Below are 24829 nucleotides of genomic sequence, written 5' to 3'. Positions count from 1 at the left end.
AAACCCAGAACCTTTCAAACCAAGAACCTTTGAAATGCACATACACGAGCAAACCTACACCTCTTGCCAGATAAATAATACATAGCTCCCTGTTAAGTATTCAAAATTAGACAAAAAAAAGCATGCATTCATTCTAACGCATAAAATTCATCAGCCAAAAGCAGATCCACTAATCACAATTACCAGAACCAAAAAATTAAAAAAAAAAAAAAATATGAAAAATCGTAATAATTTCCAACTTCCATTCTGCAACAAACAGAAGCGGCTAGCAAACATCTGCACGTCTCTCAAATATTGCAGTACTGAAGCTGGCTACTGCTGTGTGAAATAGTTATTATGCAGGAGAGGCCACTGCAGTTCAGAGACGACATACAATACCTCAAGGCAGACAGCAGTCTATAGAAATTCAAATCCCGAGTAAGAGGATTTACCTAGAAGGCAGCGTTCTGAATGTTAAAAAGTAACAGGCTCTCTTCAAGAGCTGCAGCTCAAGTCATAATATACCTTTATTTGTAGCCATCTGTAACTGCACAATTATCTGCAGCCTGTTTTGTCTCCTCTGGAGTCCTTGACTTGCCTCTGATTGTGGAAGCAATTCTGAAGGTAACCTTTCCAAGGAGTACAGTGGATGGCATATGAACAGAACTGATGAAAGCATTAGCTCTGATAGTAAAATAACAGTAACCTGATACCGATTTAGGTCACTTAATATGTTTTCACTACTAGAATTAAACACCAATTCTCCTAACAAATTAGCCCTTTACAATTTAAGAGGCGAGTACCCAGGTTTTTGTTGTTTCTTTTATCAATAAATGACCAACACAAAAAGAACTGTTTTCTTCTTAATGCAAGATTTTCAGTACTATCCCTGTTTACATCCAAGCCTGAGACCTCAACATAGTGATTCTACTCCCTCCTCCTCTGGAGGATGACATTAGCAAGTTTAATAGCTCTCCGTTCTGCATTTATTTCACAAACAAGGCAAGCCACCATTTGAAACCTGACAATTTTCACAGACTTACCATGAAGGAAAGCTCCATCATGACTCAGTAAAATTCTGTCAGGAGATGGCTTTTTCTGCCTATGTGACCTAGGTGTGATGCCTAAGCTCCTCAGAGCAGCCTTTGTTCAGATAAGTAGGACACAGAAAGCCTTGCATAATCAGCTGTGGCAGAGCGCCAAGCCTCCATTTGCCAGGCATGTTTGGGGCCAGGGGAGAGGGTCAGGAGAGGACGTGCTACATGTGCTGCTACGTCAGCTCATTGCTCCACTCTTCAGTGTCTTCTGAATTCAGAATAAGTTCATCTTGTAAGATGAAGGTTCGTGTAGAGTAAACACAGTTACTTTTGTCCAACATTAAAACCAAAACAAAACAGACAAAAAAATAAACCAAAAACCAACCCTCATGACTGAGGAAAACTGTTACCTGGACAGGGCAGAAGGAAGCTGCTCGAGGGCAGAAGAAACAAAGGTCACACATACACACAGGCTGAATAAGAGCAGTATGTCCAGAAGAATCTCGTTTTGACTAGCTGCATCTGAAAAATTCTTTTTGAGCAGAAAGGCCAGCACCTTATACAGTACACCAGAGTGTTTTTCACAAAGCTACCTTAACACTCACATTGCCTGCATGTTTTAACATCATTCGTGCAGTATCAAAATTCAGCTATCTCTGCATTACAGCCCGAAGGACAGCCAGCAGCAACAAAAGGCCACAGGGAAACGGGACGCCTGGAAGCTTGCCCCTGCTGCTGCACCACCAGTATCACCGCAGAGCTGAACCACCCTGAGCTGGGGTCGCTTCAGGAGCTGCAGCTCTCTGCCTCCAGCCCATGCAGCCGCCCGGGCTGAACTGAAAGCACAGCATAATCCTTGCTGGGATCTGTGGCTACATAGCCAGCGGGCATAGTTAGCTGTTACTGTGTGCCCCGTGACCTTTCAGTTACAGTGACAGCTAATAAACGTGGACCAAGATCCACCTCCACAAGAAGGTCCACAAATGAAGTGTACCAGCACCAATACTCATCAGCTTGAATGCTCAGCTTCTGAGACAAGTATATCTCTTCTCACGATGGAAGATGCCACGCAGCACGTTAACATTTACTCCTCTTTGTAAGCATGACATTTCTAAAATACACCTACAGTTTTCTTTTACAGGAAAACTCCAAAATGACTCAAAAACCCAAGCAAAACTAAGAGAGAACAAAAGAAAACACTCTGTAGGCCAGACACTGACATCGTGATCCACTGTCAAAACCAGCTGCACTAATAACTCTCCTGCAGTTTGATTACAGTGCCATGTTGCACTGAAAAACTTCCATGTTTTTACTTCTTGGATATGTCTCTCCATCATACCCATATGCAAACTACAAAGACTTAGAGAGCAATTTCATTCCCAAATGCTGTTTTCCATCCACTTACATTTTTATTAAAATAATCTTTTATCTTTTCATAATTTCATCATGATGAAAGTAATGTAATTTAAAATCATCATATCATCTTGCTTTCAACAAAATGTGTTTTTGGTGAAGTGCTTGAAATCCTGGATATTCACCTTGCAATAGCTAAAGCCCTTTGTTTTGTATTTTACCTAAAAATGTTGCTGGTCAGTTTCTGGTACGATTACAGACATAAAACTAGACAGAACAAAATAAAACTTCTCATAACTCTATTTTGGCTAGTTAATCTTTCTTTACTAACTAAAAATAAATACATAAAGTTTCAATTTAACATGTTTAAGCTTAAAAATTACTAATCCAAGCACGTATGAAAGATAACTAGGTTGTGAAATGGCATTGAAAGGCTTGAAAACACAATTTTTCACTTTCCTAAATATATTTTTATTTATTATTGAGAAAAAGAACATTTAAAAAATTAACAATATGTCTATAGCAGCAACATGTTGGCATGCAATAGCTGCCGTACTTAAAAATACCTTTCATAAAGATATAAACATACAGACAGGAGAATTATTTGAATAAATGGTGGAGAAGTGTCTGACTGAGTATAAATAAGTACTTTGAGCTGTTCATCTGTGTATCAGTATTTAATTTGTTTGTATTTCATGCATATTCATATAATTCATGCATATTTCCCAATAAATTCTAATTCTTTCACAGCGTTTTTCTTATCCTAATATAAGCAGTATGTCTTAACACTACTAACAAATGAGAATCTTTAGGAAAATAATTAAAAAATTAAAATTATATTAAATTGATGATTTACAGGCAAGATCAAAGCCTAGGCCTGAAGCAAACTACTAGGATACCTGTTTTCTGTATAAATAAGGAGGAAAAATTTCTAAAAGTGAAATGCAGAATCAGTATTTTAACTAAATGGCAGATAATTGAAAACGTGAGAAATTTAGTTCTCATTCTTCTAAGGGTTTTGTTGCTGGATACAGGACGCATCTGCAATACTTAAAACCCAAACAAAATTACCAAAGCGCTTCGCTTGGTTTGCCATAAAATAACCTGCTCATTTCCAGAGTCCCTATGGACCACCTATTATAACACCCCACCCCCCCCACCCCCCCACCCCCAAAAAAACAAACAAAAAACCCTACAAAAAAAACCAACAAACACCCCCTCACAAAAGCAAACCCACATAAAATCTCCCACTCACCCACCCACCCACTGTTCCCTCAATGTTATAGTTCTAATAAATATGAAAAACGAAGGTTTCTTTTTTTCCCCTTAAGTAGTCTGTCAGGAAACAATGGAACTGAACTGAATTTTACATTCAAGAGTCTTTCAGGATCTAAAGGGCAGTTTTCAGCCCTAACTTCACACCAAAATCACACTACGATACTTCAACACCACCAAGAAGAATGAGCACCAGACGGAAGACTGGTTTCTCATAGCTGCCATTTCCAATGCAACCCAACTACTAAACTGAATAACACCAAAGCTGTAATTATTTTTTCCCCTCAGCTTCTCTTTTATCAATGGTCCCACACAACACACCCAGCTCCCCCTTCATGTTCTACCTAGCTCTGTGTTCAGCATCTGGCTGGACAAGAGGCATCGGGGCAGCCCAATGCACAGCAACTCCTTTGGGAGGGACAGCGTTTGTCACAGGAATTTTTCATGTCCCAATGGACCAGACCCACAAGCTGTTATTTGATGCCTCTGTTGCAGATCAAGCCAACCAGATCACCTGGCCCTCAGCTCACAGAGCTCAAATGGCTGTGGGGCAATAAGTTGCACAGGAAGATTCTGGGAACTTCTCTTTGAAATCTCTTTTATTCTGGCGTACTTGCTAGAAATTGGTTAAAATTCAAGAGTACTTAAAAGAACTGAGACACATGTGCAAGAAAGGATGATTACATACATGTACGAAAAAATATATTCAATAAATAGGAAGATGATTAGGATAGCAAGTGACATGCCAGAAATAACGTGGCACATATTCAGAAGCTTAAACATTTTTCCCAGCTACATTTACCAAACCAATAAAAAGATATATTCCTAGAGATCATGCTTTATTCTCTTTGCAGATTATCACAAGTGCCAACATAGCTAACACCATCAAACACAGTATTCCTAGTTTTTTGTAGGAAACGGCAAATAGGAAGGGGGCAGCAGGACATGTAGTGAAGTGTGAATCGGGTAAGACTGTGAGGTAAACCTGGATAGTATATTGCTGCTATAGTAGTCTATAAAAAAATCTCATTCCAGCCTCCTCAGTCACTGCCAGTTGATTTTGGAATTAATTGTACTTTTCTGATGAATGGGGCAAATTCAGCTTTCACGTATCACCTCTGAAGGTAACACTGCTGTAACTGTCTGGTTACACGATGACTGTTTTCTTTTCAACCAAAGGGCCACTTTTTTTTCCTTCCCCCTTAATGTAAGCCTGAAGTCCAAGTAATTTTCAACAGCACTGGTGTTCTTGCCAGAGTTTATGGCAATGGGATAACAGAGCAGTCAAGGGTTCTCACAGTAATTTGCAAGTCTTAACTGCAGCAATGTTAAAAACACGAAAAAGCAGTAATTGATTTTGAAAAAACACTGAGAGTTGATTTTATGCTTGTTAAATAACACTCTAGTAATTATCTTGATCATCAACATCTTAAAATAGTAAAAATTAATTTTGTGTTTAAATTGCTTACATAAAATATAGATGATCTATGTTAATGGTCTAAAATTGTGAAAAACATGGAATATATGACCTTCAGACTCCCATCTTCCCCCTTTGCCTGAAGACTCTTACTGACAATGACTCATCTGATGGCATGGTTTATTCTTAGCAATTACAGACTTAACATGAATGTTTAAATACCATGAAAAATATTATGATATTTCAAAGTACATTAATGCAACGTTGGTACAATCTGTGAAATACAGAACAGTCATAAGCGAATACCCTATGAAAAGTTACTTCCAGTTACTGCCTCAGAGTCGAATAGGAAGCTCAAACTGGGCTATCAATTACATTATACAGAGCCCCGGGGAAAGGGTCTGTGCTCAAGGCCAGTGACTAGCAGGCCGGATCCTAAGCCCCATAACTGTCCCCTAAATCCTGGATCCTTTTAGAAAGGTCCACAAAACCAAAAAAGGCACGAGACAACTGTGTTGTTTCATTACTTTGGGTTACTTATCTTTCTTTTGTGAAGAGATAAGATATTCCGTCTCAGAACAGGACAGACATTCTGTGAAAACATCCTTTTGCACTCTTTCATCGTATCTCTTCCTGATTTGTTTCTCCCCATGCTTGTGCGTAACCACTGCACCAGAACTTTGTTTTGTTCTCTTCACTAAGGAAGTATTTTCTGACTTGCCTCTCATATTCTTGTCACTCACAAAAGTTCTGGTTAAGGGTTTTTTTAAACCTTAACTCAGGGATCAGTCAGATTGGCTTTTGAAGAAGCTACTGCCCAACTTGTTCTACTTAGTCTACTCCTCACTGATATCATCTGATGTATAAACTGATCTGTTTCCACCAGTAATATTTTGCTTCCAAACAAAGTAGATCAGCCTCAGGACTCTACATTAAATCCACAGCTGAGGTAAACTGAAAACAGCTGAAACAGACTGAGCAGATTGCCCTACTGGGTCTGCTCTTTCCTGCTCCTCACTGTTATTCTCTGCTAAGGATTGCAGCCTCCATAGCAAAGGGACCAAAACAGAAACTACCTTAGGTGCTTCAGCTGATAATTCCAGAGTAGAGTTTCGTGTTATGTTTTGCACCAGAAGGGGATAAGACAGCTCTACCCCCTCCTTCCCATCCACGCACTCCTGCCATCTCTCTTGCATTGGATCTAGCAGCTGGGAAATCCCAAGTTGACCTAGTTCAGACTTCTGATCCACCTCAGTCTAAATCACTCGATTCAGTGCAGCAGAGGATGCTGAACAATGCAATCAGGATTGCAAGGTGGAAAATGAGACAACCTTTTAGCAACAACCTGCAGTTGAACTGATTTAAGGACAATGTGAAACTATTCTTAATGGAACACCCTCCCCCATCATGTTTATTTCATCATCCTTTTGAAGATCTTCACTCTGCTCCAGGGTAAGCTGTTTTTGTTGCTGCCATTTGTTTTCTTAAGTGACTTAATCACATTGCACATAAAGTAATGGAATCATGATAATTTTGCATTACAAAATAATTAATTTTGGGTTTTTTTTAAATATTGCTTTGGTGTTTTTCCCATAGTTGGTGTACTGAAAACTAAGTTTGGTATATTCAAAATAGATGAGCTTTTTATTTTGCAAAGTTGTGAAGATCAAACACAGTAAATTATTTAGATTGAATTCTCATAATATCTATTTAAATACTTGATGCAGTGATAGAATTACATATTTCATGGCACAGCAGGAAAATGTTATTTATTTCTTCATCAATTTCTTCTATCAAAAATTAAAATGCAGAAGTTCCTTCCACTACTTGATTACAAGTTTACAACCTCCTTGTAAATTTACTCTTCTGTTTTGTCCCTGACTTCTTTAAAAATAAAACCAAAACGTACTTCTTCAGCACTTCTGTTACTCCCTACGTATCATGACAGCCGATACTAAATCTGGCCAAAATATAAGGAAATAGGACCACCCAAACTCACAAATAATCCCTTTGCCAACAACAGAGATCTACCTCTACTCCCCCTTGCTCTCTTTTGCCATTGATTGCACTGAATCTTTCCTACTCCTATGCAATATCGTCCTCTCTAATCGCAATTTCCAACTCCATGTGTCTCTGTAGGTGCAAGCTTGGACTCTGGATGAAAAAAAGCAGCCTGATGAGAGAAGTGCTTCCCATTATTACAAATACTGAAAGGAAAAGTTGGGAGTAACACTCTACTCTTTCAAATCTTGGACAATGTGATTCTCATGTCCTCACAAACACAAATTCCAGGAAAACAATCTGCCAGGAAAAGGAAGCCACAAGATTCTTGAAAACAGAACATTTACGTTTTCGGTAATTTTAGGAGAGATTAATACGCAGAAATATGTTTATAAATGATACTTGATTACAAATTACAAAATTCTTAGCTCTGCAGGTGTATTTCCCAGCACATGAAACTCTGTTAAAGAACACTTCCTTTTTCTGAGACACAAATACCTAAATTTAGAAGAAAAAAACATGGGGATAGAGTCGGAAATGGAAGGAGGAAAAAAATGGGCAGATATGTTGAATGGAGGGAGATAAAATGACAGATTACCATCAGAGACTGAAAAAGAATGCCAGTGGTGAAACAATTTAAAGGAGTATAGAAGAAATAAAGTACTGTATTAACACAAACTATTTCTAACTGGTTAGCGAGAAATTTTTGCCTTACAAGCTGACTCTCAAAACAGGAAATGAGTGTGATTAACTGCTAGAAAAGTATAAGTTATATAAAAAATTATAGGAGAACATTATTTTGCATAGAAGCTTTCTATTTTTAATCATTTTTAAGAACTTCCAGTTTACAATACTGCAGCTGAGGGTGGGGGAACAACCAAAAAAGAATGAACATCGAGAAATCCAAGCTGCTAATTTTTCCTCTTCTCTTTCCTCCGACTTTCTGCATGTCCTCAGCCTCCTCCCAGAATGTACTATTTTAATGAGAGCTCTACACCAAATTTTTGACCTTCTGGAGTATCAGTGCTCATCTATAATCTTGCTGGCCTTTTCCAGGTATTTCTAGCACCTAATGCACCTCAGATCTTACCCTTACTCTGTCTTTAGACTAAGATACTTCACACCGAAGCACTTCTATTCTAAAGCAGGCAGTATTTAACTGCTATATGCTTATGCATTCTTTGCAGTTTGAAGATGCAACACAACTTGTTACAAATGTTAATTCAATCTGAAAGGATTTAAACCTACCTTTAAACTAGACTCATAGTCTGTGTTCACTTTGAACATAAGCCCAAGTCGCAAATGAATTTCCTTGGCTCGACAAAAGCTGGGATCAACATAAAGCGCCTCCTGAAATGCTTTAATTGCCCTGAAAGAAAAACACAGATTAAAAAAAATTATTATTTACAGAAGTATTACTTTATAATTAATGTTATGCATATGTCTAGCAGAAAATGGGTCAGAAAGCACTGCTACAGAAGAATGTATCAAAATAATGGTTTACATGTGATGTTTTTGGTGAAGGGGTTTTGATTCTTCAAGGACTGGGTAATTTTGTACTCTAGATATCCTGGTATATTTGAAAGTCTAACCTTTTCTATTAATTTAGATAAACTAATTTTCTGCATGAGAAACAGTAACATACCTGCAATTTCAAAAAGATGACTCAGGAATTAGTAACGAAATTAGTGCAACTTGAGAACAATACAGTGATCATTCACGTCACAAACAACTGCTAGGTTGCTTTTGATTCCAGGTAGCGCGGAAACCTTAGAGCAGCAGCAGAACAGAAGGCCTAGAAGGAGGAATCACACACATCTCCCACTTGCACCAACCTGCTCCATTTTCCACTTTGTCCTCCCTTTCTTAGCACCAGCACCGTGTAGGGACTCAACTAATGCCTGTTGCTCCCTTACTTTCCAGTCACTCAATTACGTCCAGGAAAACACAGATATGAAATCCTGCCACTTCCTCCCACTGTAACTTGCTTTTCATTTTCCCATGAGAGGTGAAGATGGCTCTGATTTTATTTTCTTACCTTTAAATCCTCTCTACACATGCCCCTGTTGTTGATGGCGCTGTACCAGATAAAAAAGTAATGCTGTCTAACAACCATATCTTGGAGCAGGAAAAAAAATGTGATTCTAAACAGGACTGGTTTGCCTTGCAGGCCAACTGCACAAAATTAGGACAGCTGAAATGCAACTAAAAGATAATGGACTTAAATTCACAGAGGAATTAAGAAAGAAGCTAAGATTCGTTGTATTTAGCTCACCTGAAATCCAATGACAGGTTGAAAAAAAATACCTCTCACACGCCACTGTGCATACAATGACAGAAATCAGAATCAGTCTCCCTTAGGGTAGATTTAAGCACCTAGGCCAGGGAGGCCAGTCCCATCTGCTGTCCTGGGCAAACCCAGAGATTGATGCTGAGCAGGCAGACGACAGGCAAGCCTATGGGAGAACTCTACCTACTGTGGAGCAGCACAGGGATGCTGGGCAGGAATTACTCCAGTGCCTAAAATCACAATGTTTTGGCAAATTGATTTCATTCCTACTCTTTAAGTGTAGTATTATTTTTAAGGGCAAAAGGTTAGCAGATGCAACGGGAAAGTCAATAAATATTTTTCATACACTTTTTTATTCACAAAACACATAAATGATATTTTTCGAACATCAGCAAAAGCACTACTTCTGCTTTAAAATTCTTACATGCTCTTTTCTCATTCTTGATGGCAAAACAAACCAAAGACACAGAACTTCAGCCAGACAAAACTGTTTGTACCTAAAGCATTATCTGACTTGTTTAAATACAATTTAAGAGCAGATGGGCTTGAAAAACAGTGCATTTTTGTGGTGGAACTGAAGCTTCCTCTATTGTAATTGTTCAGAAAGGGTTTCCTTACCTTGGACCCTACTTTTCTAATTACAAACGAAAACGAGTAAGTGAAGTGCAAAAGGTTCAAACTTGCACTGGCTAAGCAGCCTCTCACATCTCATCTAAACTTCCCTGGAACAGTATGGATGGTGATGAATCACACAACTCAGTATCTACACTGAAATCATAACAAACAAGGATCCATGTCTCACAGCAATATGTTCACCATCATATACAACACCACCACTCAAACTGAAAGGCCGAAGACTGGACTGATCACTAAATACCAGCACATATTTTAAGCTATGTTTTTGTTATGCCAAAGTATAGATTTTATGATTGCATATTTGCAATTCTTGTCTTAATTATAATGTGGTACTCAGTATGTTAGCCACTGGTATTTAAAATCTATTATTTGCACCTTGTTCAAAGACAGCATCCTAGGTTTTAAAAAGTAAGGCAACTAGTATCTACGGTCCCTATCAAACAGAAGACAAAATCAGGAATAAAGGTATCACGGTTCTATACCACATGTGAGATTGTAACAATGCCTGTTGTGACCATGCCCATATACACTTTGTGAACTTCACATTCTTCACATTTTAGCTAGCTTCCTTGGTCAGAAAACAGTATTTCCGTATTTCCCCTACATCACGTGTCATTCACAAGGATCACTGAAACATGGATTTCTAAAAAAGCTTAAGAGAAACTGTAAGAGACAAAAATATTTTCGTAGTCTCTTGCTTACTGAACAGGAAATATTATTCGTCACCACAGCTGAGCAACAGAGTTAAACAAAGCCACAAAATTATAACAACTGACTTTTAAGGACAGGTTTGAAATTTAGTTTGAATGCATACTGTCATTCATTCAGAAGAACAAGTATGTTGCCTAGCCCTGTCTTTCAGAGAAGCACAACACTTTAAAAAACCAGTAAAATTATCACCAGTGGACAACATGAAGAGACTTGTATCACGTTTAGCACACAACCTACTAGTCACAGACAGCCCCTATGAGGTTTGTGTAATGTTTGTCTCCCTACAGACAACATGGCAACTTCATTCACCCTTGTCTAAGCTGTTTGTGGAGGGAGGTTCAACATTAGTAGTCAACAAGTCTTTGAGATAACGTTACAACCCAACACGATTTTCTAATGAAGACAACCCCAAAATGTACAAGGCGGAAGAAAATTAGTAGGACAAGACATCATTCCCCTAGACACCATCTATGCAGGAGGTTACAACATGTTTGTCAACCCACTTTGGTGGATGCTTGAAAAAATTTATCCAAGGAACAAAGTCAAAAGAAAAATCTCTGTACCTTTTAAGACACTGTTAGAGTTACCATGCTAACAGCTAAATAGTAATATTGTAGCTGTACGTTTCACTTGTATTTGATCACTCCTAAACCGATGGTGTGGGGAGGGAAGGCAGAGATGCTTTAAAAGCATTATTTCCTTGAAAGGTTAAAAAATTCAAAGGACCGTGGTCACGGAGCATTGATTGCTCCCACCAACTGCATTAATTTGGCAGTGGAATGGACACACTGGTAGAGAGTTTGGTGAAAGACTCTCCACTTCAATTTTTTCTTTCAGTTTCTAATACGTGATGAATTTACAATTAAAAATTAATCCTTATGCACTCGGAATGCTAGAGATCTCCTGGGTCCGTGTCTTGCTTGCATTGTAAATTCTGTATACTTGGATGCCATAATAAAAACTAAAAGAGAATTCTGAACATTAATATAAATTTAAACTTATAATGAAGCATAATTACATCAGTAAATGAAGGGGGAAATGTTGTAAAAATATAGCAAATATCACCCAAACCCACCTTTCTAACTAAAATTCAGATATTTTATCTTCTCCATTCAAAATATTGGTCAGCGTCTTACTTAAACTCTAGTGTTAATTCTATATTGATTATGCAATTTGTAGTTTTTCCAGGATGACAATCACTGATAGTAACAAATACAAATTACTTCCACTACTTCTGTGAAAAAGGGCATCATCAGAATTTCACAAATAAAGTGATCTGAAAGGCAGCATTTTCAGCAATTCCTACCAGTGGCAGGTGCTCATGACTAATTTGGTATCTACAGCCTGATTTTAAATAGCCAGTAGAATTTTCATAGAATAAAACACTCAAACTCTGAAAAGACATTTACTTTTTAACTCTTACACACAGACAAGTAATTCTACACCATAGCTGAATTAATATTGATCTAATTTTGCCTATGGGAAATGTTTGAACAAAATAGCAATGCACTCAAGATTATAGGACACATTAACAACATGGACTGCATAAAAACTCCGTTGTGGGGCTGCTCGTTTCCTAGCGCCATGCCCAGAGCTTCAGACTCAGTCCCTTACTACATCAATAGCAGAACATCTGCAACAACACTAGCATTCATTTCAGCTGTAAGCGCTCAGCAACATCCAATGCAGATGACATCACGGCTTGGTACAGGTTGGTACAACACGGAAGGGAATGGACATGAAAAGAAGTGGAAAGTAGTAGTAAAGGGAAATGAGAAAGAATGTGGCCAAATGTTGATAACTGCAGTCCTTCCTGGCCCATCTGTTTGCCTAAGTGGCCTTCCAGATACAGCACAAGTCACTCGATCCTTATACAGATCTTCCTTTGCTCTGAAACACCGCTAATCCCATTTCTGCCCTCCGCTCAAGCCTACATCCAGAAAGGTATGGGTCTAGAGGATCCAAGGCACCCAAGTTACTCAGATGTTTTCCCTCAAAGGTCTCTTATGGTTTGACCAAAACTGGAAGAGCAGATGTAAGCCAGCAGCTTGCTGATCTGTCACATATGAAGCAGGACTTGGCTTAGGAGGCTAGCAGCTTCCTTCAGAGATGATGGCACACAGCTTTCCTTGCGTAGGCTGTGAGTCTCCACTCCACCGCTCATTAACTGGCCTTCATGCACAGACAGAGTTTTTAATTTTAATCCTTCAGCAGACTAAACATACATTAGTACAAAAGATAAATTATCAAATGAAGGGCTGGGAGCTCTCATACTACAGAAATAAATGACAGTAGTCTAAATTTTGGTTTGTTCTCTGAAGATACTGACCAACTGCCTGATAAGAAACAACTTTAGTTGAGTCTACTAGAATTTATTTAAATTAAAAATGAGTTTTCTCCAAGAATGGGAGTATTTCCACTAACAGGCAGGAGAGGCTATCTAACACTCGACAACATGGGAAAGCAGGACTGGAAGACAGACACTACTGAGGATGAAAAGCGCCTCTGGGCTTACACTTTGCACAGCACTGCTACAGTAATTCAGGAAAAATAAGAATGACATGAATCTATCAACTCCAAATCAAGACTTCCAAAATCAATACTGCAGCTATCTTTCCACCCACTCATCTACACAACAATGCCTACCATTATGAAAATGAAGAAAGCAGCTGAATAACTCTATTAAACATTTAGTGAACTCTCATAAGACCTTTTTTGGAAGGATTTACTTGGATAGACTGTGAGTAAAATCAGCTTTGAACTAGGCAAAAGAATGTAATAAAATAGCACCGATTTAGCTATTCAAAAGTTAACACTCACGTTTCAAACAAAAAACATGAAAATCAGAATGAGTCGCTAAAATAAAAGAACACAACATTATTCTAACACATCAGGAAAATACTTGATGCAGCTGGAATGAAACGTCTTCATATTCTTTATCCTTTCAATTTTCTGACCACCTATTCTAAGTCTCATGTCATTTCAGAGTGTCACTAATGAAAATGACATGGGGCTATGATGGACAAATTTCTATCTGAAACTCATAATCACACTTTGAACATAAACAAAATGCCTGTATACAGCAGTAGTCAGGACACTGCAATTTTATGAAATAACTTTTAGAGTCTTTTAAAATACTTTTACAGTCTTTAGATACAACTCCTCTGTCCACAGGGCCATAACAGTCAAATGGTGAAACATTTTGAGCAGCAAAGTATTTAAATATTTCTCTAGAACAGCAGCTGAGTGTACTGTTTTTTTCCCAGGATTAGCAGATATTATGCATTTTCATCAATCCAAGAAGTATGTTTCATAGACAGTCAGAGGAAGATAAGACAACAAAAGATAATTACCACTTTGTTAACTTAATTACAATTAGTACATGGAGTCTACATGTACATCCTGTATTTCTCCATTTTACATACCTAAAAAATACGTATATGGACCCAGCCACCTGAAACCTGAGAATTATTTGGCAAACCACTACCTACACAGTGTGTGTTTAAATTCTGCCTTCCTTATGAAGAGAACTACAAACACCAGACCAGCTGAAAGGACTCTGACGGAACAGGGAAAGAAGCACCAATACAGATGTGCACTTTAAAGGTCATAAGCAAGCTGTTCTTCTACTCCCAGATTACATCCCTCCTGGACTTTCCATTGCAGGTGTTTCCAAAGCAGCAACACCACTGACTGACAATTTCCAGTGCAATGCCACTGTCAGTTGGATGAATCTCAGAGCCTTTCATGCAAACCACAACCACTGGACTATTTCATCAAATGCCATGCGTCCTCCACAATGGCACAAACTATTGATACACCTGGAGGCGTGCGGAGCAGACATCTCATCTGATGAAGTAGTCCAGTGGTTGCTATCTTCATGATGGGTGGGGTGTTCCAGCACAAGTGAAGGAGATCCCCACTAGGCGGTTTGCATTCCTATACACCCTGCTATTCACTCCACTACCATGTGTGGAAAAGCCCAGTTCATTGGATCTGCCAACCACTAAACTAACACAGACAGCTTGAGAACGTCTGAAGGATCTGGTCCTGCTGGAAAAAAAAACCAAAACACCCAAACAAAACCAACACCCCCCCCACCCCCACCCCCCCCCCAAAAAAAAACCCCAACCAAACCAAACAAAATACAAAACCCTCAAAGACAAATCTTACTGTGTTACTAACAGCTTGCCCCTGAAAAAAAGTATATGTATTGATAGAGGAAGGGCAAAGAACAGACTTTGACAGCACAGGACACTCCCACTCTCATAGGCAAACAGCAACCACCATAAGACAACAGTTTCTCTGGTAAATGAATAAGGCATGCAATACTGAAGATTGTCTACTATTGTCTACTGAAAAAGAAGTTTATGTTCCACTGTAGACCTGGGTACTTTAAAAGTAGTTTAAACAGCTGCTTTACTATTTCAGGATGACTGTGAGAAGATCAAAACTTCATTTGCTGGAAAAAGATGAAAGAGAATGACAGCCAGAGAGAGCAAGAGAGAGACCAGACTCCTTCAGCCTAAGTAAACGGTCCAATCTGATCGGCGCTAAAGCCATCTCACGGGCCATGGTAAGTTTTGTGTGTTTTCCTGTAGGCACATGGAGAAGAATGCTCCTGCCTCATTTAAGCCTTCAAAGGACTTCTAGGAGAAAAGTGATTCCCAGGTGTCTGGAGGGCTATATGGTGACAAAGACGTGAGATGCAGTACCACAGATAACAACTAAGGGCTGTGTTCCGCTGCCTGCTTGGCCTTTGGAGGGTTGTGGCATTCAGCAGCAGCAGCAGAGGTGGGATGTGGAGAGCCTGCTCAGTGCTTGTATGTTCGAGATGGAGGTGCTGCACTCTCCCAGTGCTCCCTCCTGCCCATTAGATATCTTTACCTGAATTAGGTAAGAATAATGAAGCACTGCAGCTGCCCTTCTTGACATCAAGATCCACTTTTGAATCAAAGTTGAAGAGAGGAAAAAAGCTTTTTGTGCTGAACTCCATGTCCCTGTTCCAAAGAGGCAAACTTATGCTAACAGCAGAAATCCCAGTGTACAGAACACCCTGGCCTACAGAAATGCCAGGATGCAGCAGTGCAAACAGACTGGGTTGGCTGTGACGTTACTTTAAAGGAGCCAGAGATGGTGGTTCTAGATATCACTTGATCTTGAACAGATGACAGTGCTTCAGTATGGGAAAGTATGGCTGTAGAAGGGCCAAGAAGTTCCAATCAGAGATGACAGATTTTCCTCAGGCAGTCTGCATCTTTAGCCATGATGGAGGTGAGGAAAAGGGTCTGGATCATCTCTTGCATTAGTCTTTGGCTTGTCAATGCTGAAGGACTGAGTTTTACATAACACTTAACTTCCACAGCTGATAAGGAATCCTTGACTGGAGGAGCCTGAAGGATGTCAGTCCCCTGTAAGGTGTTTCTGAGGAACAGTGTGTCTTTCTCACACACACTGTCCAGCAATTTGCAAGATAACAGTCAGTGAAAACACTGCAGGCTGGCCCTCGAGCAAGATGGTTGGTACACAGGCATTGAAAGAGGGTGTCGGAGCCAGTTTCAGGTCGCAGTTGTGGAGCTTGTACTCCATCTTTCTATCTTAGTGTAACTTAGTGCAAATCAGCAGATGATAGACCAACCAGGCTCAGAATCCTCACTGAAGTAAAAGAAAAAAATTGGTATCCAAGCCACTACACTTGGAAGCCACTATTGCACAGAAATGAAGGGTAGCCTTTGATGAACTACTGAAATTCTTTAAGTGTTCAATATAAAAAACAACTAAGGAGGATATAAAATTATTTCAGTTATGTATCTCAGCTATCTCTAATCTACTGGTGTTCTACCCTACTTAGAGAAACAACAGGGAACAACAGCCAACCACTTTACTTACTGCTTGATGATAAATGGCATAAAAGTACAGAGTAACAAAATTTAAGACCTAAAAGACCTATTTTACTGTACTTGATTCAATTTATGGAGTTAATCCCTTATGTCACATCTTACTATAATAAACGCATGAAATAAGCTTTGGTGTGATCACTCTATTGCAACATTTGTATATACGTTGAGAACTTTCAGTTCTTACATAAACAGTCAAACAAAATCACCAATATAAAATGATGTATCAGCTAAGATCCATACTTAAGATAACACTGTAATGCTGCTTAGTATATAGAGAGGTGTATGATATTGAGTTACAGTGAATTGCATATATGTCTTGGAGTCAATCCAACATGTCTTTTTATGAAAGCTGGAAAACTTAAAAAATAATGTAAAAATATTAACAAGAATTCTAAAACTGACCTTATTCCCACTTGTTTTTTTATTATCCCTTTTTATGTGAGAGATGAAAAAGCACTTCCTCACCCCTTCCTTTTAGGAGGACTATATACATGACTCATTAATATCTATGAATATCTAAAGTGGTGTGGATAAAGAAAAAAAAAATGTTAATGGATGAACCACGATTGCTTAAACTACCTTAAAGAGCCTGGAGTTCTCGTCTACCTGCCTGAAATATTCAGATTTGTTGTACTCTATCACAATAAATAGATGGAATAGCTGCAGCAGGAAGTAAGACAGTTTGACTAGCATTTTATTCTGAAAGAAGCGGGATTCTCCTTGCGATCTGCAGTACAGTACTGTGGAGCATTAAGATCTACAAAGAACAACATACGTTTGTTTATTACGATTTTGTCACACCTAAACACCCACAACCACACATCCCACTCCTCCCATCCCCAAGAAAACATAGTAAAGTGGGTGTGTGTGGGTGTGTGTGGGGAAAGCACTCAAAGGGATGAAAAAAATAAAAGGCGCACACAAAGGTGTAAGTTTTTATCCATGTTAGATTTTCTTTCTCTAAAAATTCTACCCAATATTCTAATGATACACAACTTCCTTAGTACCACACCATATATAACTTTGTTATATGAATGAAATGGCAAATATGATTATTCTACACAACCTTAACATAAAACTCTATGTGCAGTTAAGACATTGTAAGTCAAGGCATCCATTTATACTCATGTTCTCAACAAACTTACTCAAAGGCATGGAAGAAAAATCTAAATTAATTCAAAGCTCTAATTTATTAATACTTAGGCCTCACAATCACCTGACTTTGCTGCTCCACCCACTGGAAGGTGCTAAATAGCACGATTCGCTGATGGCAAAAGTCTATGTTGACCAGGTGGTCTTTCAAAAAAACAACCACTCTAAACCTAACTACTTTGTCTTTTTTAATTTTATCTTACAGTTTTCTACCATTTTCACAGTGCAAATCGTAGCATGATATCCCTTGTAAGAAGAAATGGCGCACAAAATACTCTTGAATGTGAAATGATGAAGTCAAGCCTGCGTAAGAACAAGAACAGTCTGAATCTTAGTACAATTCAACCAAGACTGATGGCAATCTTAAAATAGTGGATTCTCAGGTTTTCCAAAAGCTTTTCTGTTCCTCTCTTGTTAATTAGAATGCAATAAAATTGCATGCCATGTAGAATAAATGGCATTCATTTCACCACTATCAGTAAAGCAAGCAGTAAGTTGCAAGATCAAAAAAACCCAAATCCAGGTTCTGAGCTCATGATTTAACCAACGCATCTTAATTTGAAGGATAAAAGCTTGTTTACATGATCCTGAGGAAAGCACAAATCTTTTGCCTTAGAGACACATAGAAACAATTATACCAGGGGGGAAGGGGGATGGTGTTTTCCCACTTTATCATTCCAAACCATCAGTCAGTAGTCACTTTTTGCCTCCTTAACAGCAGTCATGCTTAGTCCAGTAAGATGATAAACTTTTTAGTAATTGATCAGGTAGTAAAGTCACACTTATTTTATTAACAGTTTCCACATTGAGTGTAAAAAAGCACTGACTTAAACACTGCACCTTTCTGACTTTTTGCCAATGACACTAACTAGATAGATCTCTGCAACAGTAAGCCCCAATGAAAGTCTGAGGACATTTCAATATAACCCCAGTGACCGAGACTATTGCGTTCATAATTCTTCTCTCATTTTTGATAAAGCAAAACCAAAACCCGACTGAAAACCACCCACCCCCATATGCAACAGCAGCCCCTTTCAGTCCCCAACTCCCTGCCAGAATTTAAACTCCTGAGTTTTTACATCAGTTTTAAACGTTCTGATTCAAGTCTGAGTGTACTGCTTCTCACACCCAAAACTTTCACATTATACAGCTATGTAAAAATTACTGAATACCAAGCTAAATGAAAACAAGTACACTTTGCCACACCTTTTCCAAGAGAAAAGTGAAGTTTTTTGTAAACATGATTTCTAGCAAACACAGGCTACAGAGTATCAGTAACAACAATTCACAAAAACCTGTAGAGCCGTACTGCTCCATCCCCCTTTCTGAATCATACTATAGGGAGCTAAAATTCTCTTCTAAGTACTTTCCTTTTGAAGCAACTGCTGTCGTTGCCACATATATGTTACAGTTAGTCAGATATGTGACCCAGGACAGTATGTCTGCCAACATTATGTCTGTAATAAAAAAAAATTGTACACTCACATTGAACTGAAGTTGAAATATTCACCTACCAATGAAACACCACACAATACTGATACTGTTAGTTTGTTCCAACTTACCATTGAAAGGCATTGTAATGGAAGTAGACCAAACCAAGGCCATATAAAAAGGCAGCATTCTGTAAAGGAAAGAAACAATGTTTAAAACCCAGGTATGACAACCATATGCTGTGAAACTGAGTTTCCAGTATTTTATTCATCCTTTGACATTCTATTTCCATTGTAAGACAAACATATTTGAATTTCACCTTGAACCGAAAAGAAGGCATGAAAAGATAGGTAGACATTTTAAAACAAAGTCAGTCTCCACAAAGTATTTTTGGAGGAATAGTAATAACATTAATATTCCAGTACTTTTACATCAGAGAAACTGATGTGCTCTGTTCTACTTGTACAACAGCAGGGAAGGAAATGACAGAGTAGAGGTCTTTGGCAATTTAATGTAATAAAAAATGTTTTATGACCGAACACCATTTCACAGTCATATTAATTTATACTCATGTAAAAGTAAACAAAGCTACACACTCTAATTTCAGTGTCTAAAGTAGAACATTAATTATATTAATCTGAAAATACGCTTAAGGAAATTTCAGTTTTCTGAATACCAAAAATACAGAGCATCGGCTTCAAACCTAAACCAACCACATTCCTTCATCGTTAATCAAATTTCTATTTTCTATTTCCCTATTTTGCAGAAGGGGAAAGGAGAAAGAAAAAAAAATAATAAAAAGAACCATTCTCCTTCTGGAAACCCGTTGCCCTCCATTTTCTTTTCACAGAGAAGTATGATTGTCTTCTAAAGTGACATTACTAAGGAGGTTTAATGAATGTTCAACTATCCAATTCTATGAATAATTATTACATATTTCCTAAATCAGGAAAAATAAACAATTTGCTTTTTCTTTTTAAAGTTATACCACAGCATAGTTGTTTTCTATTTAGCAGAGCGATTCCATTATTTACAGGAGGCAACATGTACATGCTGCCTATGACATATTTTTAGGCTTTTCTTATGTGTAATTCTGGTTCTGAGAGACGAGGAATACATCCCAAAGAACACAAAACTCTGATGCAGGGATAAGAGATGCAGTTTCCATGGTTGAAGACTGTAGTTCAAGATAACCCCTCTCCCTCAACAAGTCAAATTTCTATGAAACTCTAGTTATGCCTTAAACCCAATCCAAATATAGAAGGTATAACCAATTTTCTCCTAGACTGTAACTGGTAACCAGAACACAATTCAAAGAGCAGCATTCATGAGAAACAGGACCCAATACTACCATTTCATTGTACCTCATCTGCATCTTCTAAATGCAAATGAAAACCAGGGGAAATGCCAAAGATCCTTTCATGAATACAGTCAAATCATAGCTTCAGCAATGGACAGCTTCCAAGAAAATGCTGTGGTATGACCAGATACTATGGCAATCAGCACTGGAAGATGTTTAACAGGAGGAGTGGAAGTACATAAACAACAAAAGATGACACTTTAATACTACCATAAAACCACATTCCTGTTTAATTGAACAAAAACACAACACAGGCAATCAAAGATAAAAGATCTCTAATTCCGTACCCCATGTATTTCCTGCTTTCCAAGCATTGTCTGGCAGAAACTGACTAGGAAAGAAGGCAAGCTCAAAAACTGAGCATACATAATGCCTTGATTTAGAAGTAATTTTAAATGAAGAAGTAAGATAGAAAGATTTGCATGTGTACAACATGGAAGCCTGCATAATACAGCACACACCCAGTATAACCTTTATTGTGTTCAGGCAGGCTCATTTGTAGAACAGAACTTAACAAAACTGTCCACTGTTACCTCAGAGACCGACCAACTACAGTCAAGACCAGATCATCATAAGCATTGAGAATAATAGCAGTAACAAAAATCCTTCACCATCACACTGCAAAATTCAAGTGAAAATATGCCAGAAAACTAAAACCTCTTCAGTCTTCAGAGAGTTTAATTTCCTCTTCTGAAACTTATTAAAATTCATGGTACAAACGAGTTACAGATTAAGGAGATTAATCTAGCTCATATTTTTATCCTAAGGGTTAATAATAATCAACTTTTAAGCCACAGCAGGACCAAGATGCAGGTGATTTGCCCAAATGTAAATATATATCACATTCACATGAAGCTTTCAGGTTGCCCCTGCCCCAGGAAAACACAAATCAACCATTACTGCTCTGTTCTTTGTTCTGTGACCACTTTTCCCATTTTTCTCTCATTCTCATTTGGCCTTACAGAGCGTTGGAGACTGACCTTAAAAAAGCCTTTTAAGCTACCACTGTCTTCTCAATAAAAAACAGGGCAAGATTTAAGACTCCAACACTTGACTTCAAATGGAAAGGTGCAAATTCTGAATTGTCATATGGATCATATTTATCTACTCTGAAATACTACGGCTCTAACAGTAGGTAAAACTATTGCTACTGCTTATTGATTGTTTATTAGATTTGTCTTAATAAAGATTAAAAAAACCCCCACTGTTAATCTGTGTTTGAACCTGGATAGGGCTTTCACAAGGACTGGAAAATATCACAGAGTTTCATTGTATGCAGTATTTTCGCACAAACGATTCAAGGTGCGAAGCATATAAAGTTCATTACTTTAGCAACTAACTTTTCTGCCTGTATTGCAGAACACCATCAGGTTCAATGTGCAGTCAAGTTCCTAATGGCAACAGCCAGTGTGAAAGGCTTGAACAGCTTAACGCAGATCAGGACCAAGTGGGATCATTACATGAAATTTTCATCTACAAAACTTCCTTTTTCTTAACATTGTAAGGTTCTGTGACTCTGTTTACCAGGAACACGCCCCATCTTAAGTGTGTTCAGTTGCCTCTGTTACTTTTATTTGGACAAGTTTATCACACAAAATAGCTATTCCATGTTTTCCAGTGAAGATGTCTTTTTAAATTTAATCCCAGCTATTCAAATCTTGCTATAAATAGCTGGTGAGGTAAAATACAGGCCCACTTTTTTCTCTCCAATTATTTTTCAGAAAGAAGTAGAAAACAAAATTATCTCATTACAATCCTTCCCTTGAACTTCTTAACAACCCTCACAATTTCTGAAGATCTAATGCTAACAAAGCTCATTCTTTGGCTACTAACTTCTAATGTAATTTTTATGTTATCAGGTCTCTCTCTTCACTAAAACCTACAGTAAATTGAAAAAAACTGCAAACCAAAATTTTAAGTTGAATGGCTGGGTTTTTTCATTCTACAGCCACGCTATTAAAAAGCAGACAAATTATAAATGCTATTTCCAAGACGATGTCATTTACATTTTCTACAAACTATCAAAAAATGTTTAAATGTTTCATACCAACCACTAGATGGCTCAAATAACTCTGTCCATTTTTACACGCTTATGCAACTTAAGAAGATTGTCAAGTTTATAGTGTGTATCCTGCTACTTACATACACTATTTCATGCTGAGCAACATTTCAATTATATATTACAAAATGTATAAGCCACAGTATTTGACTGACAGGTAACTCAGAAGGCAAAAGTATATCTGTATGTACCTTTTTATGTAACTGAGATGAATACACATGTTGAAGACTTTTCGGTCTTGTTTGTTTTAAGCAGTCAAGAAATAAAAATTAACCAATGAGGAAAACTCCACTCATCTCACACACCTTCTGTATTAAGCCATATAACTAGCTTACAGTCTCTTTGAAGCAGCAGATGGAAACAGATCCTAAATATTTCATGTGCTCTATTCTGTAGCTATTTCAGGTCAAGTTCACAACAAAGCCTTTTTTTCCATCTTCAAGCATGCGGCCAGTGCCTCGGAGAGAAAGACATCAGACTAGACCACCACAGTCACACTTTATCTATAGAAACAGGGTCAGAAAAATGCACCTGTCCTGTGATAACAAGTGGCCATGCTCACATTCAGACTTACAAATGGCCACTTAGACTGGCTATAGAGATGTACAGCTACCACATCTGGGTCCAGATATTTTTCACCAGTAACATTCCTATCTGCCACAAGCAGTTGAGACCCTGTTATCAACTCCAAATTTGTGTTTTATAAACGTAAGAATATACAAAGAAGTTATGCTTGCAAATGAAATTCAGCAGGCACTTCTAGAAAGTCAGAGAGTAGAAAAGATGCTGAAGAGTCAAAGCAGCCTCAGGGCAGCATCCGGTCGGGACCTTCCAACTTAAAATGAAAAGGAACAGTTTTTGCCATAGTTTCATAGCATTGCTGATTCACAGACATTCCCTAATACTGCCTCTCATTTTTGCTGATACAATCATTTGTACAGTACTACAGCCAACTGGATGCCAGAACTGATCTGAGTTATTAATATCCAGATAAAAAAAGGATTATTTTTAACTGGATCAGTTTCCCAGCCAAGCCCACTGTGTAGCCCCCTCCATTAGCACAAGTTAAAGAGTGGAATGTAAGCAAAATAAGTAAAAGCTCTTTAAGCCTACACTGTTACCAACAAAATGCATATGAAACCTACAATGACTTTTCAAACACAAAAAGTGAAATCCCAGATAAAAGATTTAAACAGGCAACCTACATTTAAATTTAAAAAAAAAAAAAAAGGCAATACTTTATTACCTCCTAAGCCACATATAAATGTTTGACTTCAAGAAATCAACTTCTGTGGGTCAGTACAAGATGGATAAAAAAATGAAATAACATCACAGCCTGTCTGTCAGCCTTCTCCATGCAGGTCCTTAACCAGTGAGGCACACAGACAAATACACCATTTCTTCTTCATGACTGTAAGGGGCAGGGCCAGACGTAAGTAAAATAATCCCTTTATTTCACTGAAAAGTTGATAGTATTTAGACAAAGAAACCAGAGTATGTCCCACCATACTACGAAACAGAAAACAAATCAGGAGAAACAAGGTCCCCATGACGTTGGTTGGTGGAAGTCTGAAGGAAAACTATGGGAAAAAGATGACGTTCAGAACCCTTGTGGGACCAACGACTGTTTTTCATTTGCTTACTATTGCCAGAAATCAAAAAATCTTTGATGACGTATTCAAACTGCTTCCAGCAGGGCTCTAAACACCCCTTCCACAGCTGCCCAAGTTCCAGTGGAACCTGCAGTCCAGCCCACATCACACCAGGCTGCAGAAGGTGCACACAGGCAGGGGGCCACTGCTTTTCATAAAACCTAACTAGGAAAACAAGGTTTTACAGTGTAGGCTGCATACTGTGGTCACAGGGTCTCTCAGCCACCTGTCTGAAGGAAAAGAACGGTTTTGCGTTCAAATGTGTGAATATGTTTATTTCTTTACTGAAAAAATGAAAGATGAAGTTTTGACACTATGGTGCCTCACACTTCCTCCTGACACTACTCAATATAATAACAGTTCCCTGGAGAATATGTATTCTATCAAAAATTCCACTCTGGCTCTTGTGCATAAACAGCTACGTCTTTGGGAGCTGACAAGCTCTAGTAGTTCCAGTCACAAAGACACTAAGTGATCAGGAGAAAGAGGGGAGCGTTCAAATAACACCTGTTTAGATTTGTACAAACATGAACAAGAGAACTACCTATCTACATGTTCTACACATTCCGACACCTG

The 24829-nt window shown here is 38.2% G+C and overlaps 1 protein-coding gene across 8 annotated transcripts in view; it reads right to left on the bottom strand.

The window, feature by feature from the left end:
• The window catches only part of KDM6A (lysine demethylase 6A), a 165998-nt gene that overhangs the window by 66528 nt on the left and 74641 nt on the right, over nucleotides 1–24829 (bottom strand). For all 8 annotated transcript variants that reach the window (XM_075098510.1, XM_075098549.1, XM_075098540.1 and 5 more), the window contains exons 5-6: nucleotides 19314–19372; nucleotides 8311–8431 (exon numbers count right to left, since the gene is read on the bottom strand). In XM_075098510.1, the coding sequence (XP_074954611.1) occupies nucleotides 8311–8431; nucleotides 19314–19372 (180 nt within the window). The remainder of the gene's footprint in view (nucleotides 1–8310; nucleotides 8432–19313; nucleotides 19373–24829) is intronic.

This window comes from Phalacrocorax aristotelis, chromosome 1 (assembly GCF_949628215.1).
Source record: "Phalacrocorax aristotelis chromosome 1, bGulAri2.1, whole genome shotgun sequence".
Classification (NCBI taxonomy): Eukaryota; Metazoa; Chordata; class Aves; order Suliformes; family Phalacrocoracidae; genus Phalacrocorax; species Phalacrocorax aristotelis.
The sequence above is the reverse complement of the archived record's forward strand: the minus strand, read 5'-3'. Positions and strand labels throughout refer to the sequence as shown.